The sequence below is a fragment of the Pseudoliparis swirei genome, chromosome 9 (assembly GCF_029220125.1).
Source record: "Pseudoliparis swirei isolate HS2019 ecotype Mariana Trench chromosome 9, NWPU_hadal_v1, whole genome shotgun sequence".
NCBI lineage: Eukaryota > Metazoa > Chordata > Actinopteri > Perciformes > Liparidae > Pseudoliparis > Pseudoliparis swirei.
In genome coordinates, this window is record NC_079396.1 from 14,030,903 (window position 1) to 14,057,047 (window position 26,145).

The 26,145-nt window shown below is 42.1% G+C and overlaps 1 protein-coding gene across 1 annotated transcript; it reads left to right on the top strand.

Annotated features, from left to right (window-relative positions):
• On the top strand, window positions 1-26,089 carry rbms2b (RNA binding motif, single stranded interacting protein 2b). Its single transcript, XM_056422398.1, has 14 exons — window positions 1-809; window positions 6,761-6,963; window positions 15,245-15,303; window positions 15,819-15,910; window positions 18,021-18,178; window positions 19,931-20,010; window positions 20,122-20,231; window positions 20,336-20,382; window positions 20,456-20,549; window positions 20,749-20,799; window positions 20,959-21,069; window positions 23,032-23,112; window positions 23,195-23,273; window positions 23,430-26,089. Exons 1-13 carry the CDS (start codon window positions 738-740, stop codon window positions 23,267-23,269), a joined length of 1,233 nt encoding a protein of 410 aa, XP_056278373.1. The 5' UTR covers window positions 1-737; the 3' UTR covers window positions 23,270-23,273; window positions 23,430-26,089.
• Window positions 26,090-26,145: the final 56 nt, after the last annotated feature.

Genomic DNA, 26,145 nt, shown 5'->3' on the forward strand with positions numbered 1-26,145 from the left:
TGACTGATACCCGACCATTGTTGTGTATGGTGGATTAAATCAAACTCAATGGAAAACAATACAATTAATAGTTAATGTACACATCATTAAGATAGTTTAAAATAAATTAACACTATGCTACCTTCTACATTTAGATTTTGGGGGAACAAATCTAGATTTTAGCTCTTCAGGAAACTTGCATTTTTACTACAGCTTGGAGACAGGTTCTTACTTCTAAAAACAAATAAATGAAAGGAACTAGGAAACCAAATGAGTCACATGAGGACGTCGAATCGCAGTGAGTCACGTCGGTTTCCTTTTCACTTCTGGTGCTGTATTGCCTCTTGACCTGAATTTCACTTGACTCTGAAACCAGCTGCTAAACACATCGACCGATAGGGGCAACATGCCTGATTTTGTACAAACTCTCAAAATCCCAATTTCCATTGCCTGACTGGAAGAAACATCTGCTTTTCTGTATTTATTCACACCATCCCGATCTATAAAGCAGCCGATGAGCACTTTTATATTTCTAGCCAAAAAATATCTTGGTATTTATCTCTTTATTATCCATTACTGGTTGAAGAGTGGGCTTGTGGACATGACAGCCCGGGATGAAGTGAGATATCACACTTGAGCACAGCGGAGTTCAGAGCGACTCCAATCACCGCCGCTGTTCCTGGCTGGATCTCCCTGGCTGACGTCAGCTGACTGCCTCGGCTCCCCGCTCCTCCGGACACAGACAGCGCCGTGTGAAAATGCTGCTCTCTGTACCGCCAAGGACAGGATTCAACCCGTACAGCGGCTACACCGGCAAGAACACCAAGAAGGTAACGAAATATCCCGCTTCTACCCTCCGCGTTGCCGCACCGGCGACAGATTCCTCGATGCGCTGTTGCTCGAGTCCGTCCCTTGAACGCGTCTCCGCTGTGTAAGCTGCAGTGTCCTTGAAAGTGGATCACAGGCGACGTTTAAACTCTTTTACTCGCCGTTGCAGCCTTCGCTGTCGGCTTTTCCCGCCGTAGTTGCCACATTGTTACAAACTAACACGGTGCCCGTTACATTGTGGCCTGTAGATTACTACAACAGTTTGCTTTGAGGTTTTTTGTCTATCCTCCGACACGGTCGCTGTTCCCTTCCTCTTCGCAGCCCGCAGGTCGAGAGCAGTTTATGGGGATGTCCGTCAGGCTGCGAACAAGATAGTAAAAGCTCATTTTATTCGACTTTACTGTGCATTCGAGGGGATTGAATCAACTGCGTTGTTTCGGTGATGTTTCATTGAATTAACTACAAGTTAGCAAAGTTTTTTTCCCCTTTTTTTTTTTACGCGTACCGATATGCCCCACCCCTTCAGCCCTATAACGATGACTGGGAGGGTTGTTGCATGGCACTGGGGAAAAGATGAAAGTTACAGAATGTAATATTGCTAATAAAGATGGAATATATATTTATGTTTGAATGGGATGTGCAGATTAGTTATAAATCAACGACAACCGAGCTGGAACAATATGTACGGTCTAATATTGATTAGCTTGTCTTTTCATATGAATAATTCATTGACATTGTTCAACCTCCTTTTCTGTGCAGACAATATAGATTATTTTTAAATTCTGAGACATATGGCAATACAGTATTACACAGCATTGTTTTAAGCAACAGTGTAAAGTAGTTAATCGGGTCCATAGTATTTGAAGCATTTTGAGTGCTGTTTTTTTTTAAACTATTTGGATTCATGGCCAAAATGTGTCTAAGTGAAGTTGATGCATGAGTCTCTATATTTCTTAAATACGGATTGATCAAAGCTGAAATAGAATACCTCCCTCCTTCGCCGTGTGATTCCCTTCCCTGCCTTGTGGCTGGCAGGAATTCAGATAGCTCATTTTAATGACTTGGAATTCCTGGAATCCTGGACTCAGACAATGTGCTCATTTCTGGGGATCTGCTAACTCAAACATTTTCCTCGAAAGAAGACACTTTTTTCTCTAGCACATTTGGCATTGTTAGATAGTCAATGTCACAGAATGGGAAGACGTGTAAATCCAACGTCAAACGGTAACCCCTGGCCAATGTCTTTTACAATGTGGGAAAAAGGGCGGAGAAAAGAAAGGGATTAAGAGATTTACCCCCCTTTCCTCTGCTTTCGATTAACTCCCCCTGTCCTTTTTTTCTTCCTCCTCCTTAATTTCTTGTCTGTCCGTGGTTTAGTTCACATGGAGAAGAGAGTCTGAACATTCCTCCTCACTGATGAATCCCTTGTCCTTTCTCTCTGCTCTCTTCAGGGTACATAATACCTGTTGAAAACAGATTATTTTAACCATCTGCTCACTTTTCTGGTGTTTATAAAAATATTAAACTGGACTGAGTCGGAAGAAGGAGCACAAGGAGAAGTCTCACCTTTTAGCCACAAGACGCCAAGGATTTTCATCAATTTTCTCCTTTGGTTCTTCCCACCTTGCACTGTTTTTTCTTTTTTTGCAGCTGCAAATATATGATATAGAGAGATTTGGTTCTGTTCCACTATGATCTTTTCCACGGTGCCTTTTAAAGTTTCTTTAGCCAAGCAGGTAGGACTCCACATTTCAGATATTTCACTTTAATTCAAGATTTGTAAACATACTTATTACATAACATAAATAATGAATAGAGGTTATGAATTTGACAGCTCACTTGTGCATTATTAAAATGCCACTGTATTGTATAAACTACCATTATGTTTATAATGATGAAGAAAATGCTAATTTGATTTAGAAACTTATTCAAATAATGAAGTATGACTCTTTTTTTTCAGGGAAATAATTATATTTACCATGGTATTGTAGGCAATTATATGCTTCTATTGAGATACAGATGAATGAAATAAATAAATGTAAAATATTTGTTATATTGACCAAAAATACTTCTGTGTTTCACAAAAGCTTTGTGTTGCCAGAATGATGTAGCATGTAAGCATCAAACAATCGGACTCATATCTCTGCTATTGCTACAGAATGAAATGCATACATCAAGTCTCCTCATTGTTCTCTCTGGGATAAGAAAGTCCTGGAGTCACCTGTACTCCCTGCAGGCTTCACCTCTGCTCCCTCCAACTGTAATGATCTCATCAGTCTTCAGCACACTGCCTTTCTCTGCATCACCCTATTGGCCATTTACTGTAGTTATGCTTCTTCCACAACTATAAAATTAGAATACATAGAGGCGATTTGCCTTACTCCAACTATAACTGCATATTCTGTGATAGTAATTTGAGTGTGAGGACTGTATATATGTCCAGCTTCTATGTTCAGAAAGTAGCAGTAGCGCCTGAAAGCAACTGAGCATGCATGTTTTCATTGGCAGGCTAGGATTAAATTGTTATTATACACAGTAAAAATAAATGCCTTTTGGTTTTTATTACCCATATATCATGTCAGTTGTAAATGTGTGTATGTTGTATGATGTACACAGGAAGATTTCCTTTATTTATCCGTTTCCACAGAGCTGTGATGCCTTCAGGAATGTAATTCAATTTAACAATGACAGCTTGGACTGTGTCCCCTACTACCCCTGTCCACAAGGACAGAAGAAAAATGTGTGTGTATGTCAGGGGAACGTAAAGAATGCTCAGAAATTAAACTGATTCATGTAGGGAACAGTACAACACGATTATGTGGGCAGTTGTGGACTAAAGTAGTAACAAATAGGCAGGAATCAGGAACATGTCAGGAGGTTAGGTTTAGGACACAGACGAACCGAGCACATATGAAACCGTACAAGCTAAAACAACTGATCATTCACAATTCTTGTCATATTTTCCAAGCTTCCCTTTCTTACTTTTTGTTGATGTTGTTCTGAATGCATATTTGCCTGTGTTTGGCATTATCTGACATTGGTGTCAAAACACCTGGAGCTGGTGCTGGAGCAGACGGGAAGTAGGTGTGGATCTGTCTCTCTGCCATCTTTTTCTCAGACGGAGCCTAGTAGAGCAGTCTTAATGAGACACTACCTTCTGACTTGAGAGCACATGAGAGGGATTAGTGTTTTCCGCTAACAAGCTCAGATCCTAATTAGACAGGCGCCACTAGTCAGGCTTGGGCCAGGACTCGGTCTCCTGTCAGATCCTATCTCCCCAGGCCTCTGCAGGTGCATCCCTCCTGATAGTCTGTGCGGGCCGCCTACAGTGAAGGCAAGGGAAAGCACAGGAAGAGGCTGTGATTTTGGAAAAACAAACAGTGTACGATTGATGCTTTAGAAGAGACAGATTAGAGAGGAGGACCGAGATGAATGGGCTCTGTGAGTCACTCAGCTTGACTATAAAGACAAAGTAAGTTCTGAAGGTCGATTCCTAAACAGTTTGGAAAACTTGAGGCAGCTGGGTAGCGTGCATACAATAAAGCTGGCCAAATAATCATTTGTGTAGCTACTTGTGTCTGCAAATATGTTGCAATATTACGCAGGTTTACAACTTATACGATAGAAGAGCAATTGGAGTACACATTCCTCCAGTATTGAGGGTTTGGCCGCCAGGTTAAAATGGCTGTGTACTAACTCGGGTATTTTATATTCTTGTTTCATGCATACATCATCATACATGCTTAGGAAGCATCTTTTATTAATATGTCCTCCTGTAAAGCAGACATAGATCTAACGTTATGTTTGATATTCAGCGGTTCTAAGCAGAGTGAACACGATGAAATGACCTCTGTTGTTTTTAGAAACACAGTAATGTTTAAAACTTTCATAAACCTGGAAACATGATTTTAAAACATCTTGTTTGATTCAAGTAACTATTTTCCTCTCAATTCTAAAATTAAACAGGCATAACGTTTTATTTTATATTGAATGAAGTTTTGAAAAGCGTCAGCTAACGTTAGACAGCTAGCTAGCTAAATGTTAGCTGTGCTGTCGCTCCCACACAAGTCCCTCACAGCTCGGGAACAACTTGTTTGTATTGTATGACACATTACGTAACTAACGAGCGTTAACATCTCATTTTAACGCGGCTTCATCGTGTTTTCGTGGTGCAATTTTGGGCGTGTTATTTGTTTTTTTCTTCACTTTTAACATTCAACGCTGTAGTTTCAGTTTTGTGAAACGTGATGTTCCCTCATAGTTTTGTGTTTCTGGAATTGAACTTGTAGTTGGTAGGAACAGACCCACTGCAGATAAATAGAGGTCATAATTGGCTTGAGTCTTTTGACAACTCCCTCTTTGTTAATAAGCTGGTGGTCCAGAGCTGACCTTGTGGTGTCCAACAAACCATCCTATTGTTCCCTGGGGTCGCCCGGTGACCCGAACTAATCAAACAGTTCATCCTCTTCTAGCAGTGGTAGGAACCCCAAAGCTGACATTATACTTCATACCTATCTGATTTATTGTATTACCCATACTATTATAGATCGATTTTTCAAAAGACAATCATTGATAGCAGTTGGATAAAATAATGTCTGAGCACATCTGCACACACATTTAAGGTTTCTCATCACTGTCTTGTATGTGGGTACATTTATGCTGATAAACATATTGTGGCACAGCCAAAAACCTGCTCATTGCATGCATGCATTGATGTGAGTGGAGCTGCTTCTTTCATGGTCACATATCCTTGAGCAGTGGACACTGGCGCTGAACTGCAAGGTCATGAAATGGCAGATGTGACATTTAGGTCGAAGTGCATAAATCAGGGCATATTCACTTACATTGTTGATATATGTATTCGTCTGAGAGATAGTGACAAAGATATATGACCGTTAAAGCATCTTCCCTTAATAAATCAGTTTATCCAGACCAAACATTTACTGGTAAGCCATACAGATAGTCATGGCTTTGAGATGTTTGCCACCAACCTGGGCACTGGTGAATGGAATTAGTTTTGGAGCTCAAAGCACTCAACAAAGATTATTTGCATACACAATTTCTTAGACAAGGTTGTGGTAACTGTTGATGATCCACAGATCTCCCTGTCAACCATTTTGATGGTTACGTTTCAAATAATTCCTCAAAATGAAAGATTTCTGCCATAAAAGTGTCTCTTGCAGCAGTGTGGAGCTCAGCCACTTTAATTCCAACCAGTTATATGCTTTGGGTGTATAGTTGTCTTAAGGAATTAGTTAATAACGGATAGTCTTTTAAGATAATAAATCTTCGAACATTGACTTGTAGGGCCACTATTTATTTATCTCCTGTCCCAGCAGGGGCTGGGGACTAAATTGTTTCTGGCTGCTTGTAGAGGGGTTTGATTCATTCTAACAATAAAGGTTTGAAGTATCTGAATAACCTTGTAGCTGGTGATATCTTATGACTCCCATCTCTGCTAAACCAGGCCACATTCTGCCTGTAGTACAATGTCGACAGTCGACACATCACGCACTCTGTAATGACCTTTTAATATGAATATGTGCATTTGCTTTGCACATTCTGCCACAGTACATTTTGTGATCTCATTGTTCTTTCTCATATTTCTCTTTGGATTTATGAATTATATAATATCCATGTTTGTATTAATTCACTTGTATATGTTCTGTGCATATTAAAAATGTTGGTATATTTTCCTTCACATCCATTTTTTTGTATTTTCCCTCAGTCTGCTATTGTTTCTAAAGTTGGGGTTAATTAGTAGTTTGAGCAAGCCAGTTAGTAGACCATTACCAAAGCTGTTCTTCTTGTCCAATTAGCTGTTGCATCAGTAGTATGTACATTTAATTGCATGCATCTAAAGAAGTATTTGCTTTGTTTGTGGCTGTACTATCCCAAAGCACCAGCACACATCTAACCATTCTCTTCCTTCTGCCCTCTGTTCATTCTGCAGCAGACGTATGTGTCCCCCTCCAGCCATCAGATGGCTCCTCCAAGCCCCAACAACAACAACAACAACAACAGTAGCAACTCCACCAACACCTCCTTTAGCAATGGCAGCAGCAGTGGGGGAGAGCAGCTGAGCAAAACCAACCTGTACATCCGTGGCCTCCACCCAGGAACCACAGACCAGGATCTGGTCAAACTCTGTCAGCCGTAAGTTACCCCAAAAACAATTGCTCTAAACTTTCCACATACACTCGATACATCTCACTGTGCAAATGTAGCAGTTTGGAGTTGCCGGGTAGATTTAGATAGAACAGAGCGATGGATTCATGGACTGACAGGCGATGGCTGGCTGTCTGAATGCATGACAACAGATACTTACATGACTTCCTTACTATTGAAATGCATAGTACCGTATTTTTTGCACTATAGGGCGCACTAGATTATAAGGCGCACTGTCATTGAATGGTCTATTTTCGATCTTTTTTCATATATAAAGCGCACCGGACTATAAGGCGCATTAAGCGGAAAAAAACCAGTCAGATAAGTCAGTCGATCAAACTTTATTAAACGCGTTCACAATAACTACCAACCTTATTCAGTTGTATTTTGGGATCCTTATACACACTGTAATATTATGGTGAAGCACAGTATTGTAACGGACTGATTGAAATGTTATGTCCGGATGTAAGTGAACGTCTCACGAGCTGGTAGCTGTGAGGCGGGTCTGTGATTGGACAGCAGTGATGTTGTTGTGTGTGTGTTGTTGTGTTCCGGGTTCGAGCGGAGCTATGACCCGGAGCAGACGTGAAGCTGGTTTTGAGGTTTCACGGCGGTTTGTTGTCGCTTTTGGCGTAGGCTACGGCCAACAGTAGCTTGTTCTATGTTCCTTGAATAAACACCCTATAAGCCATCTACGTCTCGTAGCGTTCCTGACCCAGGGTCGCTACAGTATGTATTACTCCGCGACGCTCCTGGCTACGGTAGCCGTAATGCTGCAAGCGGTGCGGCTTTGTAGTTTACCAAAGTCGTACTAAAACATTTTGACTTAGCGCCGTGAGCGCCTTGTACCACACAAAATCGCTTAGAGGTCAGTAAGCAAAACCAGAATTAATCCATATATACGGCGCTTCGGATTATAAGGCGCACTGTCGTTTTTTGAGAAAATTAAAGGCTTTTAAGTGCGCCCTATAGTGCAAAAAATACGGTAATGCTAAAGCACACCATAGCAGTTATTTCTGGATCGAAGAAGAGGGCCACATTTTTATCCATGTTTTTTAAGGCCCATCTTTTAGTGGAAACACAAACAATCATTTTGGCAGCAAACTGAGACCTTTCACTTTGACCCCGCTAAGCACAGACTAGGTACAGAATGTTTAGTGTCTCTCGTGTTAATTCTTTCTGTATGGCTCCTCTTGCTCTTTTTTCAGACTTTTGACCTATATGAGTTTTTGCTCCCCCGTGCTAATGTCTTGACTTATCATCAAACATGTGATGACTGACTCTATGCTATACTTATTCAAAGTTATATTCTGCACTATAAATAATACACTATGTTACTCATCAGTGAGTGTGAGCCTTTGAAAACTCTGTTGTGGACCGCATGTAGTCAGACATCAAACAAGAGCATCATCTGATGCATCTGATATGTTTGTTAGGCCTTCAGTAGACGACTTCAAAACGAGTAGGGCTGAGATGAATTGTCTGGGTTCACTTAATTTAATTCTGCAGCCTGGTGATGAGGACCAGAAGAGAGGACTGAGAGAAAAGGAGGGAAAACAAGAGAGCTTGAATAAGGGAGAGAGGGAGGGAGGGGCCTGCTATTTTACAGCTGTCTGGAAGATATGGCTCGCATGAGGCTGCCCAACCCTACAGGAAACAGCGAGCCCAGGGGAAAGGGAAAGACAAACAAGGGCAATGGCATGAAGGGGGGGATGAATGGAGTTCAGGGTTTATGTGTTTGGTGGTGTTCTGTGGGGGTACATCTCATATTTCTGTTTTTACAGAGCAGATAAAATCACTGCATGAAATGTGCCTTATAGCAGAACACATTAAGGCCAATGTAATCATCAGTTAAACTAAAAGATACCGTATCCAACGATAGTTAATAGGGGGCATGGTTGTAGAGGACTATGTATAACAGTCGGAAGACAAGTCGGGAATCTGACTTGGTTAACTCAAGTGTGCACAGTAAATGTGTGCATAGTCTCAGGACACCACCCTCCCAAAGCTCCCCTCCCCCACCGTTGTTGTATGCACGCTCTGAAGTGTACTGCGTTGGGAGCGAGGGATGAGAGGACGGGATGGGGGTTGGTCTTCCATCTCTGGCCGCTGTAGTTGTCTCTCTGGGTGCTTTGCTGCCGCTCTGGTTCTTGCCCTGGTCCATTTCTGGTGGTTGACCATGGATGGCCATCGGGCTGGACTACGCTGTGTTCTCTCACACATGGCTGAGTTTCCAGCCCCTCTTTTTGCTCTGCATCACGTAGTGCCAGACCTCTGAGCGCTATTCAGTCAACGGGTATCTCGAACTGTGTAAGCAGGGGAGTGCACCAAGTAAAGCGCACAGCTTAAATGTTAGTCATAATGTGAAGGCATAGAGTGGCGGAATTGCCGCGTGCCCACAGTAATGTTGCATATGGAATTATAGTAAGAAAGGGTTTTTATCTAGTGGCATCTGGTGGCTTCTTATAGCTTAGAATCAGAAATGCACCATGAAATGGTGATGCTATAGAGGTAGTGAACCAACACCGGGAGGATTCAGTTAGCAGACAATGTGTAAAGGATAAATTATTAGAATATAAAACAATGTCTGACTGTGATGCTTTGAATGTCCAGTTAAACATAATAAGGAAAATGTTTAAGTGTTTTTATGAAGGGTATAGATACACAACAATGAACATGAACTGGAAATCAGTCGCTATTAAAGGCAATAAGTTTAAATATGGTTACATTAATTAACATAATCAAGCAAAAAGAGGGAGTAAGCTACAGTATGGGATTTCTGATGGAGTCTTTTAGGATCAAACCAATTACTTTTTTGCTCTTGCATTGTTCTGCAATAATATCGGATATACAGCATTGAAGTAAAATCTGTGTATTCAATACTTTGATATTTGCCAACATAGTGTATTTGTTGTTTTAGTGTCCAAATCAATAACTTATAATTGGTAAATGTAACAAACGTAATAATTTTCACAGGTGATGTATGGCCACCTTGCTAGAGAAATAAAGATATACATCTTTTTTTTTCTTCAGGGAAAGTAATCCTAAATTACCTTTTTAAAAGAAACAATGTATTTCCAATTTGGATTAAACTAGCCGGTCATCACATAATCCTAATAGAGAATTGTTTGAGAGTGACTCTTGTAGCCTGTATGACATGAGGCAGTGGTGCAGTGTACCGCTGCCCAGCGAGAAGCTGGTTAGTAGAATGAGAGTGTGGCTGGGAGCCAGCATTGGACAGGACGGCCAAGGAGAGGCATATCAGATTACACTGCATGCACATGCCTGGAGAGATGGAAACCGATTGACACTCTGCCGCACACAAGCATTTGCCTGAGCCAGCCACTATGCTATGCATATGCAGGGTCTATAGCGGGCCAGCTAGATAGATTTTGCATTGATACTGCATTGTGAATTAATCAGAAAATGCAGCAGAGACATTTATTTTTACCATATAGTCACTTTACGATCCGTATTGCACATTATCTTTGTAAAAGCAGGAATAAATAAGACTATAGTTCTTTCCACTGTGCAAAAACCCACTAGACATTGCACTTATAATTAGTGGCCAGTCAGCTGTTTTTTGGTCGGTTGTAGTATTATTATTTTTTATTATTATTATCGTTTTTAGGAAATCTGTTTTGCGTGAAACCGTGCATGTAAATATACTATACTTTGCACATAGGGAACTTCCCCAACTGTCTGTGTAGGCAATTGTCCTGATAGTGGGGCTACAGCCACTGTCCAGTAAGACATGTCACATATGCTACCTAGGGTTGGGTACCGAAACCCGGTGCCAATGTGGTACCGGTTCCAATACAACCGGTATTACCCGGACCGAAACGCAACGCACATTTCGGTGCTTCTTTCCGGTGCCTGAGCCGATTGAAATTGAAAAAAACTATTGTTGTGAACTTCTCTGGTGACTCCGCCCTGTCAGCAGGTTACGAGCCTCTCATATTTAACTTTGACAGCGGAGGCTGCGCCGTGTGTGACTAGTGAGCCCTGTGGAGCACACCAGCGTCAGGCTGGGCCGACGGGGAGGCCGTCACCGGTCCCCCTGAACACGTGGAGACCGATTATGACGAGCAGCCTTAACTCAGATTAGTACCGTATCGTTGTTTGCAAGTCTTGCATTCATAAAAGTAGCCCAAGAAATAATAAATTAGCCATTATAACCATGCTTAAGCTAGCTCGTAGCTAGCGCTAGCTACGAGCGTGACAGTCTGCTAGAAGATGTGTTGATGTCCAGCGATCCCGGCTGTATACCCGGTGTCACCGGGAATATAATGACGGAGGAATAAAGACCGTGGGGCGTCACTTTGTTTCAGTGTAACTCTCGCTGTCAGCAGGGTTGCCAGGTCTGTGTGACAAAACAAGCCCAATGGCCAATCAAAACCAGCCCAAAACCAGCCTAATGGCCAATAAAACCAGCCCAAAAACCAGCCCAATATCAGAACTCAAAATATGCCCGTAACTCCTTCATGATGCCCCCCTGAGATAGGAAAGTGACCCACTGCGAGCGGATGTGTCGGCGCGTACGTGCTGATCTGGAGTCAGTTTGGTAGGATTTGGGTATAAATACATTATTTCATTTTAAATATGGATTTTTATTTAAAGATATTCATGTAATTTGCATGCAAAATAGGTCTACCCGAACCAGCGGACAAAAAATTCAACCCGCGGCAACACTTCAAAAGTAGCCCAATTCCGCGGGAAAACCGCGGACCTGGCAACACTGGTCTCCAGGGTTGCTGCGGTCGTCTCCAGGGTTGCCAGGTCTGTGTGACAAAACCAGCCCAATGGCCAATCAAAACCAACCCAAAAACCAGCCCTATCAGAACTCAAAATATGCCCGTGCCAAACCATATACACTGCTTTTAAAGTGTGTGTATGTGGGCGTGTCCCATGTCCATGTGTGTACGTGCTGATCTGGAGTCAGTTTGGTAGGATTTGGGTATAAATAAATTATTTCATTTAAAATATGGATTTTTATTTAAAGATATTCATGTAATTTGCATGCAGAATAGGTCTACCCGAACCAGTGGACAAAAAATTCAACCCGCGGCAACACTTCAAAAGTAGCCCAATTCCGCGGGAGAACCGCGGACCTGGCAACACTGGTCGTCTCTCACTCAAAGGGGAACATACGGGTCTCTTTGCCTCGTGTCCAGGGGGGAAACAGCGCCCCCAAAGACTTGTGGCCAAAGATATATCGCATCGGAACTACCATAGAGACGTCTTTGAAGCGAGCATTGTGACGTCACTCAACCCACCAGTTCTAACTGGTTCTGTGCTTTGAAGTCACCTGTGACGTCACGGAGCAGCGAACCAGACTATGTAATACGAGTGATTTCTAGCAGGCGGCACTGCTCCTTCTTCGGAAGGAGTGGGGCGGATCTGTGAGTCCCGTAGGCAGTTGGCGAAAGTTCTAGGGATTTGCCTGCCCTCCCCTGAGTGTCGGCCATTACCGCCACATGGGGGGGGTTTGTAGGCAAATTTCCTAAACTTTCCCGGGTGTAGAATCGCCTACACCTTCTGCAGGTGTGGGGGGGGTTCGGTTTGATTCACCTCGTGTGTCTCTGCCATAAGAATCCCTCACACCCCCCCCTGGGAAGGGAGGTTTGGCCGATTCACAGAATGGCTTAATTCTAAAATGAAAATAAATAAATAATATAAAACAAATGAAATGAATAAAAAACGAATTAAATACAGTATATATATGCATATATATATATACACACACATATATGTATACACATATATATATACACACATATATATATATATACACACATATAGGTATACATACACACATATATATATTTATATATATATACACACATATGTATACATATATATATATATATATATATACACACATACAGTGCATCCGGAAAGTATTCACAGCGCTTCACTTTTTCCACATTTTGTTATGTTACAGCCTTATTCCAAAATGGATTAAATTCATAATGTTCCTCAACATTCTACACACAACAACCCATAATGACAAAGTGAAAACTGTTTTTTGCTAATTTTTGCAAATCTGTTAAAAATAAAGAACGAAAACATAACATGTACAGAAGTACAGGGTTGCCAGGTCTGTGTGACAAAACCAGCCCAATGGCCAATCAAAACCAACCCAAAAACCAGCCCAATATCAGAACTCAAAATATGCCCGTGCCAAACCATATACACTGCTTTTAAAGTGTGTGTATGTGGGCGTGTCCCATGTCCATGTGTGTACGTGCTGATCTGGAGTCAGTTTGGTAGGATTTGGGTATAAATAAATTATTTCATTTAAAATATGGATTTTTATTTAAAGATATTCATGTAATTTGCATGCAAAATAGGTCTACCCGAACCAGCGGACAAAAATTCAACCACGGCAACACTTTAAAAGTAGCCCAATTCCGCGGGAAAACCGCGGACCTGGCAACACTGGCTGTCAGAAGCAAAACTTTATTTGTCACATGTCATGTTCAGTACCTCTGATTGGTTGTTCTCTTTGCCCATCAAAACAGTGACAGGTTAACCCTATAAAGTCTGCACATGACAATACATATCACATCATATAATGGAGAACATGTGTTGTGTATGTTAACAGTCTGATATCCGTTGTGTGTCGGTGCTCCATGATAACGGCTTCTACAGGGAATATGGCCAAAGATGTTTTTAATGTCCTCATTGTGTGTTAATTAAAAAAAAGTATCGGTTCAGGCACCGTTTAGGCACCGAGGATCTGACATGGTCAACAAACACAGACACTCTGGTGAGAAAGGCAAGGCAGCGCCTCTACCACCTCAGGCAGCTGAGGAAATTTAAAGTTTCCCAGAGGATCCTTCAGTCCTTCTACTCTGGAGCTGTAGAGAGCGTCCTGACAGGAAGCATCACAGCCTGGTTTGGCAACTGCTCCGCTCAGGACAGGAAGGCTCTGCAGAGAGTAGTGCGTTCGGCTGAGCGCACTATTGGAACTACACTCCCACCCTGCAGGACTTGTACACCAGGAGGTGCAGAACCAGAGCCGGCAGGATCATGAAGGATCCTCACCACCCCAACAACAGACTGTTTCAGCTGCTGCGGTCAGGCAGGCGCCTCCGTAGTCACGCTGCAAGAACAGAGAGACTGAGACGGAGTTTCTTTCCTCAGGCCATCAGGATTGTGAACTCCGACCTCACCAGGACCCCCACATAGACCCACACAACTGCCCCTCTTAGGCACACACACACACACACACACACACACACACACACACACACACACACTTACTGTAAATATTGTGTTGTTTTTTATTTGTAAATAGTGTGTACTTGTTGCCCTTGCACATTCCTGCTGAGCATTGCCACTTTCATTTCACTGCACACCCTGTGTGTGTATGTGACAAATAAAACATCTTGAATCTTGAATCTTGAATCTTGGTATCGTTTTAAAAGTATCGGTTTAGCACCGGTATCGGAAAAAACCCAAACGATACCCATCCCTAATGCTAGCACTTAGCAACTTTCACCAAGATGTCGGCCAAAGTGAGCAAAAATGCCCAGATGCTTCCAGCATGACGGGAATTATGAAAATGTTGATGTCATGGCAGATAAATAAAGACTCAAAATTTCATCTAAAAAACGGCATCTTTCTTTACAGTATTTATAATTGCATCATGGTGTAAACCACCACAGTCATTGTAAATAGAGCATCTTTTAACATCAGTTAAAGAGCAATCGATCTTTGTCAAAACGGATTACAGCCACCTCTGTTGTCTAGAATGAAATATGCTAATTCTCAAAATTCTGTAGTTTTCTGACACTACTTTGAAATGGCAATAGCGTGAAGTAAAAATGTCAGACAAAATGAACGTGCTCACGCTGACTCGGGTATTATGACTTAGAAACATGGGACTTAAAGGTTTAATGAGAATAGACCCTCATGTATTTCTCTATTGTCTTCCTTCTTTTAGTTGTTCATCTTCCTCTTTCTTTCTTAGTGCTGTGCAGCAGCTCTTATTAAATTGATACCCCACCCCTCTAAAGATTTCCCTACACATCATTTATTATCAGATGGTGTAATTGAATTCAGTGTCATTGCACTGAATCCATCATGTGAATTATAATTCAGTCATCGTGGAGCACAATCCACAAAGGTGTGTTCAGCTCAGAGAGAAACCACATGGCCTCAGCAATGTCACAATGCTAATATTGAATGTAAACAAGTCGCTATTTTCAGCGCATCGTGCGGGAAAAGACGATCCTCAAGTTTAAACCGCGCTGTTTTTCAGGTATGGGAAAATTGTGTCCACCAAGGCCATCCTGGACAAGACCACCAACAAGTGCAAAGGTGAGGCGTCCAAGGAGCTGTCGAGTCGAAGTTAAAAGATCACTTCATACAGAGATGACAAAAAGACCCTTTTTCAAGGCTCACAAAGCTTTATAAGCTCACCGCACGATGTATCCACGAGCACCTTCTTGTCACTTGATGACGTCTTCACTGCCCTGCAACCGTGTCTCCTCTCTGCTGTAGTTTGAATGCGTAGAAAGTTCCAGATTTTAGTGATAGCACATTGCTGCTCAGTTCTTCTTGATGAAGCTGTTTGCATTGGGTTGGCCAGTGTGTGTACTGTGTGTTAAGCGTCCCACGTTACCTACCCAACAGGTATGTATTGTGTGATATTACATACAGGCAGTGTTGTTTACCTCTACATCTTTCTTTCATGGAGAAGCACGTGCCAAACCCGACTGGCTGTCTCTTCAGATTAAAACACGACTTCTTTGAGAGCTTAATGAGATCAAATGTCTACATCTCATGGTCCCACCGTGTAGCCCGTGTCATGCTGTATGTCTCCGTCCCTGCAGGCTATGGCTTTGTTGACTTTGACAGTCCGTCCTCAGCTCAGAAGGCGGTGACGGCGCTGAAGGCGGGTGGCGTGCAGGCTCAGATGGCCAAGGTAAGAACCCACCCGAGATGTCAATATTCTGGGTTTAATTTCTGATGACGCGGTGTTCAATTCTCGGCTCATGGAGAGAGAAAAAGAAGCTTTCAGGCATTTTAACAGTGACTCAGCAAAACGTTGAATGATGAATTATTAATTACAAATTAAATGTTGAATTATTAACCCTGCCGCCGAAAGGTTGTTCCTGTGCCTGATCTGCTTCTTATACATTTCTTTTTTTAAAGCTGTGGCAAGCTTCTTCTTTTTCCTGCTCTCTCCCCAAGTGTCCATGTTGTTATTTGAGCCATTGGTTCAGGAATATAAGCCAGTTAGGCCTCAGCTTGTGTGTGCATGCGTGTCAGCTCGGCGGTGTCTGGGTGTTTGAATCGGTGTATCTGGGTATTAATGCATTGTCGAATATGTGTGCACAAACAAGAGTGCATAAAAAGCATGCAGGTACATGTGTGTACACGTGTGTGTGTTGTGTTTGATGGTGGTGGCGGTGTAGAGGGAGTGTGTCCCAGAGTCTCCTCTCTGAGCTCCCTGTACAAAGGCCCTCTCTGTTCTCCCTGGTGGCATCTGACTCAGTGTCTGAGCAGCTCCCCAGTCAGCGGGGCCTGTGCCCAGCCAACCGCCCTGTCCCCACACACACACACACACACACACACCTACACACACACACACTTAACCAGCCTTGCCCCTACCGGGTTATGACACACACTCACAAGCCATGCACACCCCCAATACCCTGGGAAAGCTGGTCTCTGGGTAATCTGGATCACTGACACAATTACGGCTCCTGGCTCCTCACAGAATACCCGGGTTTACTCATTGTGTTTGCATCAGATGTCTCTCCGACTCATTCTGACTCATTTGCGGTTAAAATCCGCAGCAGGTCTCCTCAGCTCGCTCTCATGGGTCCGAGCTTCACGTCTGTGGAGGAGGAGGAGGAGGGAGGTGAAGGAGAAATCACCTTCACCACAGGTCACAGCGATTAGATATGCATTATTCATGGTTGGAAATTAATTCACACTGCATTTACAGGTTTTTAATCACATCTACACTCTGAGATAATGAATATGCATCATGGTTAGAGGGTGATAACGATTGGTTATCTTGCTGTTAAATTAAATTTGTTATACAGGAGGCAAAAAAAAAGAAAACAAGACGCCTCCAAAATAGTTTGAGAGCATAAAATGAAAGTGTGGACTTTAAGAATTTATGTTTGGTTTGTTACTCAGAATTTTAAATTCAAATTGTTAAAAAAAACTGCGTAATTTGTCTAATTTATGCGAGCCAGCAGAGCCGGCCTCTGTATCTGCATTCAAGGTCGGGAATATCACATGACAATTACTGCTTCAATGCAGGCGACTTATTATTACAATGACCTTGGAAAAAGGATGATAATGTTTGCGTGGGCACAATGATGGCACAATGCTAGATGTTTGACAGATAATTTCCAAAGCTCTTTTTCCAAATTGTCTTCGCCGTGATTCTGCACAGAGCTAGACCACATAATCATTTCAGATCATCCATGAATGGAGAGCGGTTTAAAATGTAATTAGGCTTTGATATCCCCTTACCTGGATCCTGCGCTTTCATCCTCCTAAGAGGCTAGTCTCACACAATGGGCCTGTCTTCTTCCCTTTTGGTAATAACGTATGGGTGATGGAGTATGAGAGGGGAGCGGAAAGAACAAAAGGAGCAAGTTGGAGGAATAAAAGTGGAAGAGGCTAAAATAGAGTCGGAATGAGAGAGAAATTCAGTTGAAGTCAAGCCAGAATACTATCTCATTATCTCTGTTCCCCTTTGCCTCATCCATGCAGCTCACGCCAAAATAAAATCCACTCTTTACTTCAAGCCCGATTCCCTCTCTCAGACAGGTTTAACTGTCTAATGTCCTGCACCTGCCTCCCTTCTAAATAGCAGGCACCGTACGCGCTTCCATAAAAGGTTGTATGAACCTCTCGTACTTTTGCCGGCGACTTTCGAGTATCTCCGGATCTTTGGGTGGCTTTTTGAATTCATAATAGATTTTTTAAAAAGTTTTTATTGAAAACAACGAAGCGCTTTCTCTTCCCCACATCCTCGCTCATTAATCCTCTGATGGCTTCTCACCTTTCAGCAACAGGAGCAGGACCCCACCAACTTGTACATCTCCAATCTGCCAATGTCCATGGACGAGCAGGAGCTGGAGGCCATGCTGAAGCCCTTCAGCCAGGCCATTTCCACCCGCGTCCTGCGGGACGCCAACGGAACCAGCCGAGGCGTGGGCTTTGCCAGGTATGCGCTTCGATGAGTGCATATTCAGTTCGTGATGGCCTCATGTGCTTTAAAGAAAATATCTCGTTGCACAAATGTCAGTATTAATCATGGTGAGAGAGCCCTCTGGTGGCCAGCGCAGGTAGAACATCCTCCTCTGGAAATATTACCGCAAAGCATGACACCTCACAACATTGGGTAATGATGATGGAGAGAGATGTTCTTCTTCAGTTGCAGATAATTTTTTGTAGTTAAGCCTGATAAAGACAGGTGTAATTTCTGGGGCTGTCAATCGATTTTCGAAATCGCGATTAGTGTCATGATTAATCACCGATAAACTTCACACAGAGCTGTGTTTTCTAAAAAAGGCTCCTACATATACAATTGCCAGCGAAATTATTTAATATAAGTGCATATGTCCACGTTAAGCTGGGGGCATTTGCCATTTTACAAAATAAAATTAAATTCACCGTTTAACCCTTGTGTTGCCTTGGTCATTTTGACCCGAATCCACCCTCCTGCCGCCCTTTGGGTTAATTTGTCGAGATTGTTCTTTCGGTGATCTAACAAACAAACATAAAGATGCCTCACACTTAAACTTGGAAAACAATATTAATTCTAATAATTTTCTGGAGGTTTTAATTGCTGGCGTCAAATTAATTTAAAGGGTAAAATATGTTAGTAAATATAAAAGGTAACAAGGAGGGTGAAACATTGAATCGGGTCAAAATGAGGGTCCAAAATGACTGAAAGGCAACACAAAAGATTTAAAGATGTTTCCCTTCTTTTAAAGACAGAGCTGTGTTTTCAAAAGAGGCTCCTATATAAAGGGTGCCAGCGAGGTATTTAATATCGTGGATGATAGAATTGTTTCTTCAGTGAAACATCAGATTAGTAAAAAAAAAGAAACTATATTGAGACCCCACATTGGTCACGCATCATCTTTACCACTTTATACATTTTACAAAATAAAATTAAATTTCACTGACACACCCGCGTGTTATACATCAAACATTCCAGAATTAATCTCAGCTCTGAAATGAGCCTCATTGTCCACTCGCGCCCGTGTCCTCTGGTTCTCGACTGACAGGCTGCTAAATGAGCCCTCACCTGTGAGGTGGGAGGTCCTTTGTGATTTACTGCCCGAAATGTTGTTGACGAACAAGCGGATTGACCAATCGCGTTGAAGGTTTGCGTGTGTTAGAAAGGCGTTCTTTCCTTCGCTTGGCGTCTAAAGCGGAAACAGTGTCCAAACCGGACCTTGATGCAGCGCACGCGCCCGGCATCGGAGCTCGACAGGGAGCCGAGAAGTATTCTTCGCGACAGACAGAATGACATGCTGATGTGTAGAGGACGATCAACGATTAATAAAAAGAACAAAGGCGTCTTTAAAGAAAGGAGCAGGACCCCACCAACTTGTACATCTCCAATCTGCCAATGTCCATGGACGAGCAGGAGCTGGAGGCCATGCTGAAGCCCTTCAGCCAGGCCATTTCCACCCGCGTCCTGCGGGACGCCAACGGAACCAGCCGAGGCGTGGGCTTTGCCAGGTATGCGCTTCGATGAGTGCATATTCAGTTCGTGATGGCCTCATGTGCTTTAAAGAAAATATCTCGTTGCACAAATGTCAGTATTAATCATGGTGAGAGAGCCCTCTGGTGGCCAGCGCAGGTAGAACATCCTCCTCTGGAAATATTACCGCAAAGCATGACACCTCACAACATGCTGCAGTGATTGTTTTTAATATACATTTACTATGATATTTACCTATAGGATGGAGTCAACCGAGAAGTGTGAAGCCATCATTCAACATTTTAATGGAAAATATATCAAGACTCCACCTGGAGTTCCAGGTGAGGTTTTTGAGATGGCATCATATTTGATGATGCGTCGTCCAAAGAGTTTTACATTCATAATACTGACTAAATATTTTCCTATTAAGTAATATTTTCTTACTTGTCTAGTGCCGCCAGAGCCCCTGTTGTGTAAATTTGCTGATGGAGGCCAGAAAAAGCGTCAGAGCCAAGGAAAATATCTGCAGAACGGCCGGCCCTGGACGAGAGACGGAGAGAGTGTGAGTTGATTTGTGTCCGATGGACTTCTTTGAAAATGCTGTATTATGCAACATTGCTTGTGATCAGCCTCATCATGACATAGTCAGTTGTCTCTTTTCTCCAGGGAGGAATGACCCTGACCTATGACCCCACCACAGCCTTACAGAATGGGTCAGTCCTACCACCAGAGGGAGTGTGATCATGTTGTGGTCAGCGGACTAACAGCCTGCGTCTCTTTCTGTAGGTTCTACTCCTCTCCCTACAGCATGGGCCCAAACCGGATGATGGGCCCGACCTCCCTCTCCCCATACATGCATTCACCTATGTCCACATACCAGGTAGTTCAGAGCCTCAAAGTTAAGACGCTAAACTGTGACGGACTGGAGTCTAATTAAGCCCAGGCCTGCTGTCACACACCTTTTAACTTGAGAAACATTAGTTGCCAAATGTTTTATATCTGAAGAATAAAACAGAGAAATGTATGGCTCATTTATTTGTGTATATTCTGAAACACGTGTGTCTTTGTTGATCATGCAGGTACACAACCCGTCCTGGTTACATCATCAGTCATACATCATGCCGCCCACAGTGAGTAGCTTCATACTCGAGGCACTCAGCCCTCCTTCTTGTGTGAGATGAGCTTTTCTCTTTCTATTCTGCAGCCTTCTGACTGACTAACAGTCATTTTGTTCTAATGGCAACTGCTGTATGTTTTAGTATTCTTTATTTATTTCAATCTTTTCACAGGGAGCAGTGCTTACGCCAGGAATGGACCACACCATGTCCATCCAACCGACCTCCATGATGGGGCCTCTGGCGCAGCAGCTCAGCCACCTCTCCATGGGCAGCAGTGGCACCGTCAGTAGAAAGCAGAACGTTTAGCATTCATCTCTGATTGATGTTGAGCAGTTAAAGATGCACAAGGCCATTTGACCAGTCCATGATTGGGTAATGATGAGGAAGAGCGGAAGAGGAAGAGGGAGAAGGAGAGAGAGAGATGTTCTTCTTCAGTTGCAGATAATTTTTGTAGTTAAGCCTGATAAAGACAGGTGTAATTTCTAGGGCTGTCAATCGATTAAAAAAAATTAACTAATTAATCGCACATTTCGAAATCGCGATTAATTAATCGCGATTAATCGCGATTAATCGCGATTAAAAGTTAAAAGTTAAAAGTTCATTCTTTTTAAAGACAAAACTTCACACAGAGCTGTGTTTTCAAAAAGGCTCCTACATATACAGTGCCAGCGAGGTATTTAATATCGTGGATGATAAATTGTTTCTTCAGTGAAACATCAGATTAGTAAAAAAAAAAAAAGTATATTGAGACCCCATTGGTCCTGTCATTACCACTGAACAGCAGAACCAGTGGCCTTGGTAACTGACTGACATTCACATATGTCACGTTAACCCCCTGGAGGCTGGGGGCATTTTATACATTTTACAAAATAAATTAAATTCACGTGTTGCCTTGGTTTGACCTTTGGGTTAAATTTAAACTTGGAAAACAATATTAATTCTAATAATTTTCTGGAGGTTTTAATTGCTGGCGTCAAATTAGACCCAAGGGTAAAATATGTTAGTAAATATAAAGGTAACAGGAGGGTGAACATTGAATCGGGGAGGTTAAATATTTAATCGGTCAAAATGACCCGAGCAACACAAGGTACAAAGTGTTTCCCTTTTTTAAAGACAAAACTTCACACAGAGCTGTGTTTCAAAGAGCTCATATAAAGTGCCAGCGAGGTATTTAAGATGATAAATTGTTTCTTCAGTGAAACATCAGATTAGTAAAAAGTATATTGAGATTCATCTTTACCACTGAACAGCAGAACCAGTGGCCTTGATAACTGACTGACATTCATATATTCACAGGCTGGGGCATTTTATACATTTTACAAAATAAATTACCGTTTGTGTTATACAAACATTCAAACAATCTTCCAGAACAATCTCAGCTCTCTCATTGTCTGTCCTCTGGTTCTCCTCTGACAGGCTGCTAAATGAGCCTCACCTGTGAGGTGGGCTGAGTGTTCATTGGTTTTTTTTCCCCGAAATGTTGACAGACAAACGGATTGACCAATCACGTTGAAGGTTTCGTGTGCGTCACCCGACACTCCGTTCCTCTGTGTATCAGAGGGGAGGAAGGAATTCATCCAAGTTTAAACTGAGCTCCTTATTTAATGATTGTTTTAAAAACGAAACAGTGTCAAACCGTTAATTGTTAAATAGCGTTAACGCGGCCAAATTAATCGCATAGATTAACGCGTTAACGCTGACAGCCCTAGTAATTTCACATATGCATATTGTCTAGTGCAGGGGTCAGGAACCTTTTTGACTGGGAGAGCCATAAAAGCCAAATATATCTAAATATTTTTCATTGAGAGCCATATAGTATTTGTAACGTATAATAAATTAAATATGTCTTGCTTTTAATGCGACTTCTGGTGCTGCATGATGCTCCGCCCCGATGCGCGCACACGCCGGCATCGGAGCTCTGCGGCGCACGAGACAGGGAGCCGAGAAGTGTTAACGCGACACGTCGAGACAGAATGACATGCTGATGTGTAGAGACGATCAACGATTAATAAAAGAACAAAGACGTCTTTAAGAAAAGGACCTGACATTACTTCTGCTGTAATCTGGTGCGATAGAGAAAATTACAGGGTGGCGGGCGGAGAATTTTTTTTTTTAAACTCAAAATTGTCTGGGAGCCATATATGGCTCGCGAGCCATAGGTTCCCGACCCTGGTCTAGTGCATCTTTATGTTGATGCTGAAGTACAGTAGCTGTCTTGTCTAATGCACTTCTCATCTCCTGCAGTACATGCCTGCAAACGCATCTATGCAGGGGACATACATCCCTCAGTACACCCAAGTGCCTTCCGCCAACATCTCAGTTGAGGTAACATCTCTGTTTCCTCTCACTAGAACAGTTGACATGTTCCGGGAAGCAATCACTCACGGATTCAATCTTTCCCTCTCAGGAAAGTGCCGTCCAACCACCGGTTGCCCTCGAGGCTCCCACAGAACACACAACCTACACTTACCAGCACAAGTGAAGAGGTGCGTTGTGGTTGTTGCCTGTTTGTTTTGTGTTTCTTAACGTGCATATATCTGCTCCTACAAATGCATCATCGTCATCATTCGTCACCTGACTGCAATAGGAGATGGTGCAGGAGTAGCTTGTTTCTAATTGGCTGGCCCTGTCACCTGTGTTAGATCTTCCTCTGGAGCCGGGGTGACTCTCAAAGTGCTGAAACTCGGCGCAGCGACCGCTCGTACGGCACCAGACACCCGGGAAGAACACGGACTGTTACACAGAAAGGACAAACAAAAAAGAGATTTTCTACAAACTCATATTTTAAAGTAAACTCTGTTCCTCCGACAACCCAGGCTGGAGGATGGCAGGCGATGAGCAGTGGAAGAACAGAACAAGGAGCATCTATTTTGATAACAGTCAAGAGAAATAAGTCACACAGACGTATGTTTTAAACATTATTCATATTGTTATCTAATACTATTCCGGAGAGATGGAATGAAACCAGGAAAAAATACTTCAACACCATGTTTTATTTTGAGTCATGTTTTATTTCAGCTCTTTGTAAAAGATTTTGCTTAATTCTTTTTGTCTGATACCTTCAGGCTTTGAACCTGCCTTTTTGTACATACTTTTTTAGTTTTTGTGGGTTTCTAACTTCATGTGTCCTAGTTTGACTGATTGGTGCAAATATTTGAATACAGGACTCAAAAGGCTAAAAGAAAAACAAAAAACTGACGTCGTTCAAAAAGATGACGACTCGTATTTTAGACGGATATAGTGCCACTCGGATTAGTGTCTCTCGAAGTGGCAGCGAGTTTACCGGGTATGGAACCGACCTTCTCTTTGGCACTTGACTATCAAATAATTTATAGTTCCGACATTCTCGACAAAGCTTGAGACAATCAGAAGAGAACATTTACAGATGGTAAAGAGAAGACTTTGTTAAAAGAGCTAACTAGATTTGAAGCATTCCAGAGATTATTATCAGAAAGTTCTAAATAGTTGTTCACATTGAGCTGCTCCACTTGATGAAATCCAAAGTTGATTAACAGGGATCACATCTCACACAGAGCTGCCTGTAAATAAGAGATATAAATGTATTTAGGCTTTCTTTTTATTTTATTTTATCCGTGTAGTAATGCTTCAGTTATTTAAATATAAATATTATACCAAATTGTCTGAGCAGAGCAATGTATGTGTTGCTGTATTTTCTGGTTTTCCCTCATTCACAACAGGGGAAGCTGAATCTCCACAGCATCCCAAAATGAATTTTCTGAAGCAAGAATTGGATGTTAAGAGTATGAAGTTCTTATTACATAGACATTGAGATCAACCGGTAAAGCGTGGCTCTATCTCCAGAAAACATGATCCCGGTTTATTATGGCCAGTACACGGATGCTTTAATACATATTTTGCTGTGTTTGCATCGACTTGTCTGTTTCAGTTTTCCCCGTTTTTTTCACATTTCGTATTTAAAGGTTTTATTACGTTTCTTTAGTTTTTTAAATTCTGTTTTAACTTTTAAAAATTGATCCTATTTTTCAAAGATGTTTTGTTTTTATTTTTGATAGTGTGTTGTGTGCCTCAATTAGTGAGAAATAGATGTTTGCAGCTGTTTTTGAAATCGTGATTTGTTTGTATGTTTACCTAGTTCTCTAGTTCTGGTTTCAGTGTTGACGTCAAAGAGGCTTTAATGTTTTTTTGTTTTTTTTACAGACGACTCAGTTCAGTCTGGGTCACACATGTTGGCGATTTGTGAGCATGGCTCCTGGTCATGGATTCATTCTGTGTGCTCGGTTCAGATGCATTGCTCCAGAGTTGTGCCCCAAGCAGTTGGGAACAGCGTGAGATAAATGATTTGTTCAAACCTTGACTTACCTCATCCTGCCAGAGAAATGTAGATTCAGTTTGTGTCTGAGGTTCACAGGCAATAACCTAATACACAATAACTTCATAGGCCTCATGGCCGTTCACAGCTGGTACTGTGTCCACATCCGTCCACTGCTCGGAAAACACGCCCACGGTCTGACGATCTATGCAATTAATTTATTATCCTTATAAATGCAATACTACGGATATCCAACTCACACCTCACATGACAATGGATCACCTCTCAATATGGCTTTGCATTCTGGCTTTTATCTTTTCTGATTCATACGTTGAGATTTGTTTATTTTTCTGACTGACACGTTCATCTATGGTTAGTGAATTTTTAGTCAAATTGCTGCATTAAAAGGGAACTATTTCATACCAAACTGTCGTTGTTCAGATGAATTTGGCAGGTGTGCTTTATGTGAGGTGTGGCCACTCCACTCCCCCACCTTTGTGTTACATGGACACCAGAGGTTTGTTGTCCATGTTTCCAGCCACTTTGTTGTATTGTTCTGGTTCTATGTTGCGTGTCCCGTTTGTTAACTGGCTTTCTTGCCGAGTAATTCACACGGTTTTTTTCCCAGGACTAAATTTCACTTCACGGAAATGCCTTAGATCTCACTGAACGGGGGAGTGAAGTGCTACTCAGATTGGTTTGGCGTGGTTTTTTTGGGGGGGGGTTCATGCACTATTGTTATTTTCGTCATCTCAAACTACTCTGAAAATGGATATAAAAAGCAAAGAAATCTTTATATGACTATCTTGTGTTCAGTTGTTTCTATTGCTACTAATGTTGGATTGAGTATTTAGAAATCTTCCAGCTGAAGGTCATTGAATTCATCGTCAGATAGGTCAGTTCTTTAATTCATGTGCATCAAACCTCCTCCAGTAGATGTTCATGCCATCATACAGGGCTTTGTCTTGTTCCTAGAAACAAAAACCTTCAGCTATTAAACTTTCAACTTGGTTTGATTTGGAACTTGTCTTTTTTAAATACATGTTTCCACTAGTAGCATGTTGGAA

What these genes read in the sequence shown, in the direction of transcription:
- rbms2b (XM_056422398.1), top strand. Translation starts at nt 738, where the DNA reads ATGCTGCTCTCTGTACCGCCAAGGACAGGATTCAACCCGTACAGCGGC. An exon ending in ACCACAGCCTTACAGAATGG is followed by an intron (nt 20,383 to 20,455) that starts GTCAGTCCTACC and finishes CTCTTTCTGTAG; the next exon opens with GTTCTACTCCTCTCCCTACA. An exon ending in CCGCCAACATCTCAGTTGAG is followed by an intron (nt 23,113 to 23,194) that starts GTAACATCTCTG and finishes TTTCCCTCTCAG; the next exon opens with GAAAGTGCCGTCCAACCACC.